Raw genomic sequence first — 10,029 nt, 5'->3', positions numbered from 1 at the left:
AAAAAAAATAACAACAACAACAACAACAACATAGAAAAGAAGATACAAAAACATAAAACGTAGAGGCCATAAGTCGTAAAGGAAATCTTCCATCTTTTTATGGTTTTCTTTTACTTAACAGGGAGGCAAATATATGCTAATAAGCTGCATGTGCTCCAGGGTACAGAATTGGAGCCCCTCTAGGCTCTGGCTACATAGGCAATTACATGCCCCCCCAAAGCAGCTCATTAAAAAAAATATATTAAACACTTATGAAAAAGAGACCATAGAAAATGGATCACAAGGCCAGGTCCTGCTTCAGAGTGCAAAGGGGATTTAGTCAGTGACACTGCAGAGTATGGAAAATCTGACCGATTCTTTTGGAGAGTTGAAGGGTTGACCAATTATAGGAACAAGACCCCCAAATAGGGTCACCAATATTATACTTATCTTGATAAAGTTTCCTTTGCTGCTAGGAGCTACAGGTCATGTGACCACCGGGCAGCAGGACGCTGAGATTCCTGTGTTCCTATTGGCCTCTGATGACGCTTTTGGTGACGACGGCCGGGCATTTATCTCACCCCTCCTTTATGAAATCTTTCCACAAAAGGAAAGAACAAATATTCCCATAGAGTTCCTCCAAACTGGTTAATAATGTTTTCAAAGACACATGTTAGTTTAAGAAATTAGTAATTCAGTAACTAGACAAATATGTAGAGTATAATTACAATAAATGGAATAAAAGATGTCATCGCTGTTATCTGAAGGAGTCACAGATTTGTTGGTTCCTCATTTTCCAGATACTGAAAAATAAAGAATAAATTAGGTAGGATGGATTATGATGAGCAAGAAATCTTTGCTTTTTTTGTTTTTATTGTCTCCCTTTTGTCTTCCTGGTCATAGTCTCCAGATACAGAAGGTGTAGATGTTGTTTATCGTCATAAATATAGGTTATAAGAATGTAAATTCTTGGAGCTTGATTGTTAATTAATCTGTAGGAAATCTTAGTAGCAAGGTAATGTAACTTAGGATCTTTTTGTGGTCCAGGTGTTTAGGTCTTTGCTGAGATTGGGTTTAGTGATAGGTGTTCTGGTACTTTGATGGGTCACTTTAAAAATCACATGGCCTCTAATATTAGATTCTTGGCAAATTCTCTTAGAAGTAAGCAGATGTACAGGGTGTAACCTTCATACAATGGTCTGGGACTTGAGCCTAGATTGTCATCGGGTTACTGAATTGCTGTCATTGAGCAGAACATCTGTAAGAAGCAAGCCTTTGTTAATACGTCTTGTGGGCAGACAAAATGGTCCAGACAGGTGAAAAGAACCCAAGCATCCATCCAGATAGATTGTAGGTAGTACACAAGTTTAACATGCTACTGATGCCGGCCAAGCAAAGAGTGGCCTGGCCCATCATGGTATCAAAGGATCCTTTGGTGGCCCAAGGCTTTAAAAACTAGAATAGGTCCCCGAACTATAGCAAAACCCAACCCAATTCAGAGGTCATCGGGGCCATTTTCTATGGTATAATGGAGGGTGGCACCATAATAATTTCTCTGGTGCTCCAGTCAAACATTGGGGCAGATTTACTTACCCGGCCCATTCGCAATCCAGCGGCGCGTTCTCTGCGCTGGATTCGGGTCCTGCCAGGATTTATTAAGGTAGTTCCTCCGCCGTCCACCAGGTGGCGCTGCTGCACTAAAGAGCATGGGAACGCACTGGAATACACCGAGGCGGGCTGAGTGAAGGTAAGTGCAATTTTCGCAACACATTTTTATTTATTTTTTTTAAATGCGACGGTTTTTCCGAATCCGTCGGGTTTTCGTTCGGCCAAGCCCCCCCGATTTCCGACGCGGCCCAATCCGATCGTGTGCGCCAAAATCCCGCGGCAATTCAGGGGAAATCGGCGCAAATCGGAAATATTCGGGTAACACGTCGGGAAAACGCGAATCGGGCCCTTAGTAAATGACCCCCATTGGGTCAAGCAGAACATGAATGTTCACGAGAGAGTGAAGGCAAAATCTTTTTTCACTGGATACACGTGTTTATTGCAAATCACAATACAGCTAAATACTTACCAGTGCCATAGGTAGCATTAAATTGACTAAATGTAGACTTGGACTTGCTCACAAACTCAATAAGCAAGTTTCGCCCCGATGACAGCATTGGCAAGAGTGGTCCAAATCCAAAGGTCTTGTCTAATAGGAGAGGTGATGATTGAGTGTAACCATCATAGACTTTAATATAGTCAGTAGAAGAGATGTTCATATAGTCGAACTGCAATAAAATCTGAGACAAAACCAAAAATTTGCATTTGCCCAAAAATTCCTACTTTTACATAGATTTTATCTGATTTCATGGATGTTACCTTGTTAGTCCGGATTTGAATAAGCCAGAGACAGTTTCCACCACGTTGATTTACCGAAGAACTGTTTCCATGAAGAGATCCTGAGGGATTTAATAACTTCATCCTACAGAGGTCTTCATTTTTTAGTTCCATAAATGGATAAAAATAATACGAAGTGTAAAATTCACATCATATAATATATAGGAACACAAAAATAAAAGTAAAGATGACCACATACTGCAGTCGTAGAGGGCATTAATTTTCCTCACATCCAGACGACTCAGCCCTGATCTCTGTCCAATAGGCACGGTAGAGTCAGGCTTGGGGACTATGGTAGCCAACGATGGGGATTTAGAATAAGTATTCCTATAGTGAGAAAGGTAGAAGAAATATTCACATTGTATTTATTCCCGATACATAAAAAGGTTTTATTGTTAGTTGTGGCCATTTATATTTTCAGTATTCAAAAGTTTTTCTAGAAGGAGTTGACTCACGATGATGACCATGACCACTGAAGGAGGATCATGTCTGGACTTACTTGGGGTATTGCATCACCGAGTTATAATCATAAGGAAGGTTCAAGGTGTTCCGATCATTGATGTCAAAAGTGCCCTTATAACCTTGAAGAGACGGTGACAGTGTTATTATGTTACGGCTTATATCTAGAAAGAGCATGTGGATCAAAGATGGTGACCAAGAAACCAACATCTACAAAGGTTTCAGAACCTACACAGTTTCCATCCCATCACCTTTGGCAATGTTCTCCCATAAGATGTCGATGTAGTTGTCCCGGTCAATCCTGGTATGTTCATGGAAGAAGCCAAGATTGTGCATAGCTTCATGTTGTATTACGCCATATACCATACAGCTGGTATTTGCGAGTGACAACACCTGTTGGCCCATGGTTCTGCCAATGTAGGACCAGCAACTAAAGTATACACAAAAAGAAGCCATGATGTATTTCAACCTTAGCAAAATGATCATTTCAATTGGAAAAACGTAACTCATGTTGTACCAGTGTCACATTATATATACATTAAATTATAGAGTATGGGGGTAGAACTATCGACCTGTTTATGGAAGTAACCTGCGGTAATTTGCAGCAACGTTTTTGTTTAAGTACATTACCATCAGTATTTTTTTTTAAACTTTCTCATGAGAGGTTGTTTTTACTATACTGTGTTTATTAAATCTTGGGACATTGCGATTAACCTAAAAAAAGTTTTATAAAATATGCTAATGAGCTGGGTTCTGATAAGAAGAATGGGGGCGTACATAAATTAAACACAGCCGAGTCCCGCCTTCTGATCACTTAGACTGTCGGCTGACGTCTCCAGCAGCCTGAAAGATTTTCAGACTATCGGCTGACAGTCTGACTGATCAGAAGGCGGGACTCGACTGTGTAAAGATTAGATTACATCGCACTGTCCCAAGATTTAATATAAATCATATAGGCAGAACGACGTCGTCTCGGTGAGCAAGTACATTATAGGACTCCACCACCAATGTTTCTGATAGATTTCCTTTAAGACAGTTTTTAGACATTTTCACAGCTAGTAGAAAATTGATGATGTGCTCGAAATAAAGGGGGATAGGCCTTCAAAGAAAATGGGGTGGGGGGCAAAACTTTTTTTGGCACATTTTTCTGGCATCAACTAATTGGTGGCATGAAGTTACAGTAGACAGTCCTCTACTACGCCAAAGTTATCATCCAGCAATAGTCATTATGTAGAGGATAAGATTGTCAATTGAACTTTGCATCTCCTAGTAGTTGAATAAATTCATGCCAGAAAAAAAAAAAAAAAAGCCAAAATTGCATTTTTCCAACTCCTTTTTTAAACTAAAACCCTTGACAACCTTGTAAAATCTAAATAAGGCCGTCCATGACTATACGTCGTTGAACTGCCACGTCAATTAATGTAACTTTTTGGCATGAAAGATAGTGTCAAGAAAAATGTGTCAAGAGAATCAAAGCCCAACATTTTTAAAAATTCTGGGCAAAAACACCAAAAATCGGCATCTGCAAAACAGTGCCCCTTTCTTTGGAAAAAGATTGGAAATAAGTTTTCTATTATCCCTAATCTGTAACAATCCTTGAACCAGTTACCTGTAATATTAGTCAAGGTTTAAGGAATGTTACCGATTATGGATAAAAAAAAAAAAAATTTTAATTAAAAACAAAAACAGACTTATGTAACTGAAACTTACCCCGCGCCAGACTTTATATAGAGAAAATCGGATTCTGTGCTCCGGTTCACAAACTGCACACAAGTCATCACTTCAAATTCCTTCAAAGCATCATGAATCAGAGATACAGCTGATGGAGCTGATTTGGAACAAGAATTTAGTGTCAGAATAACCTGCGGAGCCCATACACTTCTGTACCATAAACATTCCATGTAATCCCATATTACACATCCATAAAAAGTTTTTATAGTTAAAGGAAATATACCATTTGTTTTTATGCATGGTGAACCAAACTTACCTTAAGAATGCTGTAGTGACACTGATGCGGAAACATATCTTGTTTATCTGGTTTTGCTAAAAAAATTCAGGACCTTTAGGAAGCTGGGTGCAGGCTGGCTGCCTACATAAAACATATTACTTTCACATACACAGGAGCTTCCTAAAAACTGTCCACACAGGACTAATCAACCTGAGCTGGATGACTCATACACAGCAGCTGGGGGATGGTGCAGCGATTGATTACTTCTGCCTGTCAGGTACAACATGATGACGTATTCTCGGCAGGACAAGGCTGGAGCAGTGCATAATTAGGAGAAGCGCCAGGGCAGCCACAGGAGTGACAGAGCCCCATTATCATAATTTTATAATGTTTTTTTCAGCAAAACCACTCGGTTCAGGGATTGAACAAGATATGTGTAGACATTATATCATGAATAAGATGCCACCCGTCGAAACGCGTTGATAGATTCCCTGTATGTGCATGTTGTTCTTTATCTAATAGAGAAGAAATCAAGCTTCAACAGATCTTGGTTTTGTGCGCTGGATCTGCTGCTACAATTTTCTTTTCAAGAGTCAGTGTAGATACAGCATTCTCAAGGTATGTTTGGTTCATAATGCATCAAATCACATGGTAGATTTCCTGCATAACCCATGCACAGCGCTATTAATACAGTTGTGCCTGGTGGTTGCAGTACCAAGCTTGGCCACACCTGTGTGCGGGATGCACTGCTTAGGTAGACAATGAGCAGCACGGTGGCTCAATGGTTAGCATTACAGCCTGGCAGCACAGGGTTCAAACCCCCAGGGTCAACATCTGCAAAGAGTTTGCATGTTCTCTCTGTGTTTTACGTGTTTTATCTCTAGGTCCTCCGGTTTCCTCCCATACTCCAAAACATACTGGTAAGTTGATTAGATTGTGAGCCCCATTGGGGACAGGGACCGATTTGGCAAAACTCTGTGTAGCGCTGCGGAATCTGTGTGCACTGTATAAATAAATAATTATTAATTAATTTTGAAGTAGCTGCGCTGGCATGGTCACCCCTTCCCTCAGCTATCCTGAAAATACTCCATTAGAAAAATGCAATTTTTTAAAGTTTGATATGACTGATGCTATGACATTGCCTTATTTAGGTTACAAGCAACAGGTATAACAAAAAAAAAAAAAAAACTGGGTACAACTTTTTTTTTGTTAGGAGCTGTACTTACAGTACTGATAAGGAGCGATGGTGTAAGGTACTTTGACGATTCCTTTGCTCTTCTTCCACAGACACGTAGTACATCTTCTAGCACTGCGGGAGAGTTTATCTGCTATGTCGCCTTCTTTTAGCAGCGTATTATCTGAGGAGATATAGGAGTAGACGACTCATTTATGAAATTTTAGCAGTAGGATGTGAAATACATATTGCAGTTTTACGCAAACAGATCCTATACGAAACTATGTGTCTCCATGATTAAAATTAAAAAGAAAGGAAAGCACATGTGACGAGGTAAATATGAGATTTTGTTTGTTTGTTAAGAAGAGAAATGTTCATTTATAGTAACGCAAATATAATATAAAGTGCTGCAGTAAATAAGTTCTCCAGTGGGAATAAAGACAGTAGAAATATACATTAACAAAAAAAGAGTACAAGGCTGGAAATGTGCCCATGTGCCCCACGTGTATTGCCCGCCAAGCGGGCTTCCTCAGGGGGTGTTACGCAAACAGATCCTATACAAAACTATGTGTCTCCATGGTTACAGACTACTGTCAGCATCTGTGTAGTCTGGTCCTACAGCCTGACTGTACTCTACTAGGTTTCTTCGCACAGCAAAATGCACAGTACAGTGTAAGGCTACATTTACACTAACGTGGCACACGTTGGAGGGAGGAGGGGGATGAACACTGCTCACGCCCGCCCCTCTCTATTGAGATACATGGCGTACGGCGTCGTATTACGGGGAAAGATGTTCTATCTTTTCCCCAGGTTTGGAGCAGGACCGTTCCATACACCCTCTGCCGCCCTATGGGGGGGGGGGCATATATATAGCGGCCGTTTATTAGGTGTTTGCGCTGGGATTGTGTTGCACGCGATTGGATTGTGGTGCAGCTTCGCTGGCTTCCATGCAACAGAAATCGGGTGGCAGGCCGTCGGACGATCTAACTGATTCGGACTGAGCGCAAGATTTAAGTTTCAATTTGTGTCGCAAGACAATGCACTTACATGCACCAGGAAGAAGATGGTGAACTCCGGTGGACCTGAACGGGGAAGCGGCACATGTAGGATATCGGGCGCACAATCTTAGTGAATAGCGGCACAGGGCATTGGAGTTGGACAATGCACTTTAGATGAACTCAGTCGGATGGGCAAGTAAATCATCCCCAATGCACTCAGAGACCCTTCTATGACAATGTGAACAGAATCAAAATAATGGGAATTTTCAAAGGAAACTTTACTTTTGTTTGCAGCCTCAATGACTCCAAATACAGTCCTATCTAGGGCAGCTTCACCATCATCTGTGGAGGAAACATAGCAACGTGATAAAATATGTCGGGACCAGTAACTGTCACAATATGCATTTTTTGTGTATATCCAAAATGTAAAGGAAACCTACCATTTGATTTGATGCATTATGAAGCAAACATACCTTGAGAATGCTGTAGCTACACTGATGCGGGATCATATCTTGGTTAATCCCTATGCTGAGTGGTTTTGCAGATAAAACAGATATAACATTATGATGATGAAGCTCTGTCGCTTCTATGGCTCCTTCAGCGCTTCTCCTCGCACATTAGTTATTCACTGAAGGAGAGGATGATGTAATCCCTGTGTTGCCTGAAGGCAGAATAATCAATTGCTGAACCATCCCCCAGCTGCTGTGTATGAGTCATCCAGCTCAGGTTGGTTATTCCTGTCTGGATAGTTCAGGAAGCTCTGTGTAACTGCAGGCAACCCAGCTTTCCCCAAGATCCTGGAATGTTACAATTGTTTTTTCAGCTTAACCACTCAGCTCAGGGATTAAACAAGATATTTTTCTGCATAAGCATAATTACAGCATTCTCAAGGTTCATAATGCATAAAATAAAGTAGTAAATTTCCGATACCTGGGCTAAGTCACATACAGTAGACTGTAGCAAAGCTGGGTGTAAGGAATAGTTTAGAGTCATATCACCAGGACTTGTTTAAGAACATGGCAAAATGGGCAGCTGCCCAAGGCCCAGGAGCAAAGTTATTAAAGGAAATTCAGTAGTAGACAGTACAAGATGGGCTCTGTAGGTTTGTACTTAAGTTGGAACAGGAACATTTTGTAAGTGTAACTCCAGACCAATTATTTTTTGTCTCTATGACCATTGGATTTTCTTATTTTGGGGGCGTCATAGGAACAAGGATTAACAATAAAGCTTTATTGTGGACACTTTAAAACTCTTATGTTGACCTTTGGAGCCTGGGGTCAAAGTTCAGTGAATTACCAGCACCTACAGAGCTTCACCAGAGGTCACAGTTGGCAAAGAGGTCTGTTTGTAACTAGGGGTCATCTGTAAGTTGTTGTTATACACCAACATTAAAGTATTAGAAAGAAAAATATTGATTACTTACATTCAGAAGTAGATTCATAGGTCTGTAAAAAAACATTAAGAATGAGAAAAACATTGAAAACATTCCAAAAAAGTAATGGTTTTGACATGGAGCCTTGTACAATGCAAAAATTCTAGCTCCTCAAAGTCAATGGGAAGGTCCTGACTCACCGGTCGTGACAAAGCCTGGGCAGCCAAATACAGGAAGAGTGACAGTCTGATCACCTCCATGGTCTTCTACAGAGGAAGGAACTGCTAGGAAACCCACAGGTGATGTTGTATATAAACCCCTGGAGGTCAGGAAGAACCAATCACCACACAGATACATGACCTGCAGCACCTAACAAAAGGAACTAAAAAAAACATGAATTACTAGTCCCACCTGTGACCCTGGGGAACCTCCATTCATCAGTGTATATGTAGAAACACCATAGGGGGGCAATGTGTTAAAGAGAACATAGGAAACAGTATATTTCTGGAAAAGCAGGGATATTGTGATCAGAAATGTTTGACCACCTACCAGTTCTCAGCCAGTTTCTGAGACCACATGGAATGGCGAGTATTCAAGACGTGTTCACACAGTGCGGTACTGCATGGTGTCTGCGGTCTCTGTGGGTTCAGTGCTGGTGGGACCCAGGGCCCTGAGCCATGGGGCTTAGCCTGCCAGTTTGGGTACTAGGGGGAGGGGGTGCTGGGTCTTGGCCACTAGTGGTGTGCGCCATTTGTTGCTTCACCCATTAGCATAGTGACCCACTAGAACAAGACCAACATTTGGAGAGAGAAAGATCCGGACCGCACTTAGGCTACATTCACACTGCCGTATGGGGGGCATATATACGGCCGATATACGTTCCCCATAGATGGCAATGGCCGCACGGCGCCCACGTGCAGCACCGTACCACTTCGTACCCCGGAAAAAGATAGGACACCGTGCACCATGTGTTCCTGTGGAGAGGGGCCTCCTCCTCCTCCTCTCCCCGTGCGCTGCCGTTGCCTGCTACAGTATTGTACGGCGGGCAACGGCAGTGTTGAATGCAGCCATACACCGAACTATTGGCGCTCAGCTACATTAAGCACAGGAACACATTTGGCATTTCTGTGGCGTTTTTAATCCCTACCAAAAACTCAATTAAATTTGCTTCTTGGTTTTTCAGATGGGATTTTTGATTAAGTGTCTTTACTTGGCGTGTTCTCCGTTGCGTTTTCGAAGTTCCGCTTTTGTGAGGTGCATTTTCCCTATGCATTTTTTGGAAAAAAAAGTTGCGTTTTTGGTCTGCGTTTTCAAACACGCCATCACTTGCAAAAACAGCAGAACAAAAGACACAACAAGAACCAAAACACAACAGGCCTCTGCGTTTTTTAAAAGGAATTTTGCATTTTGAAAACGCAACTGAACATAAAAAAAAACATGTGCGTTTTTTTTACGCCTTCAAAAGTGGCACCAAAACGCCATGCGTGTCTGCGGCCAAACAAAATGAACTCAAGGTTTTTAGTTACATTAAATTGCATAAGCTACTTATCACTTCATGGTGACCTCTTTTTAGTGGGTTCCTACACTTGATGGTGGGGCATCACATGGCGTTCACCGTCATTGAAACGCTACACCAGTGCGAAGGAAGCTCCAGAAGCCCCCAGTATCCATACTGAGAGGCTACGCCCTCCAATTCTCTGGGTCACAGGTTCCC

General features: G+C 41.6%; 1 protein-coding gene across 1 annotated transcript; it reads right to left on the bottom strand.

The window, feature by feature from the left end:
* Positions 1 to 241: 241 nt before the first annotated feature.
* LOC140120711 (astacin-like metalloendopeptidase) lies at positions 242 to 10,029 on the bottom strand. Its single transcript, XM_072139663.1, has 11 exons — positions 8,727 to 10,029; positions 8,516 to 8,634; positions 8,367 to 8,388; positions 7,226 to 7,285; positions 5,998 to 6,129; positions 4,534 to 4,651; positions 3,075 to 3,253; positions 2,564 to 2,945; positions 2,347 to 2,459; positions 2,057 to 2,267; positions 242 to 782 (listed from the first exon to the last, which is right to left on the bottom strand). Exons 2-8 carry the CDS (start codon positions 8,573 to 8,575, stop codon positions 2,860 to 2,862), a joined length of 657 nt encoding a protein of 218 aa, XP_071995764.1. The 5' UTR covers positions 8,576 to 8,634; positions 8,727 to 10,029; the 3' UTR covers positions 242 to 782; positions 2,057 to 2,267; positions 2,347 to 2,459; positions 2,564 to 2,859.

This window comes from Engystomops pustulosus, chromosome 3 (genome assembly GCF_040894005.1).
Source record: "Engystomops pustulosus chromosome 3, aEngPut4.maternal, whole genome shotgun sequence".
NCBI classification, from domain to species: domain Eukaryota; kingdom Metazoa; phylum Chordata; class Amphibia; order Anura; family Leptodactylidae; genus Engystomops; species Engystomops pustulosus.
The sequence above is the reverse complement of the archived record's forward strand: the minus strand, read 5'-3'. Positions and strand labels throughout refer to the sequence as shown.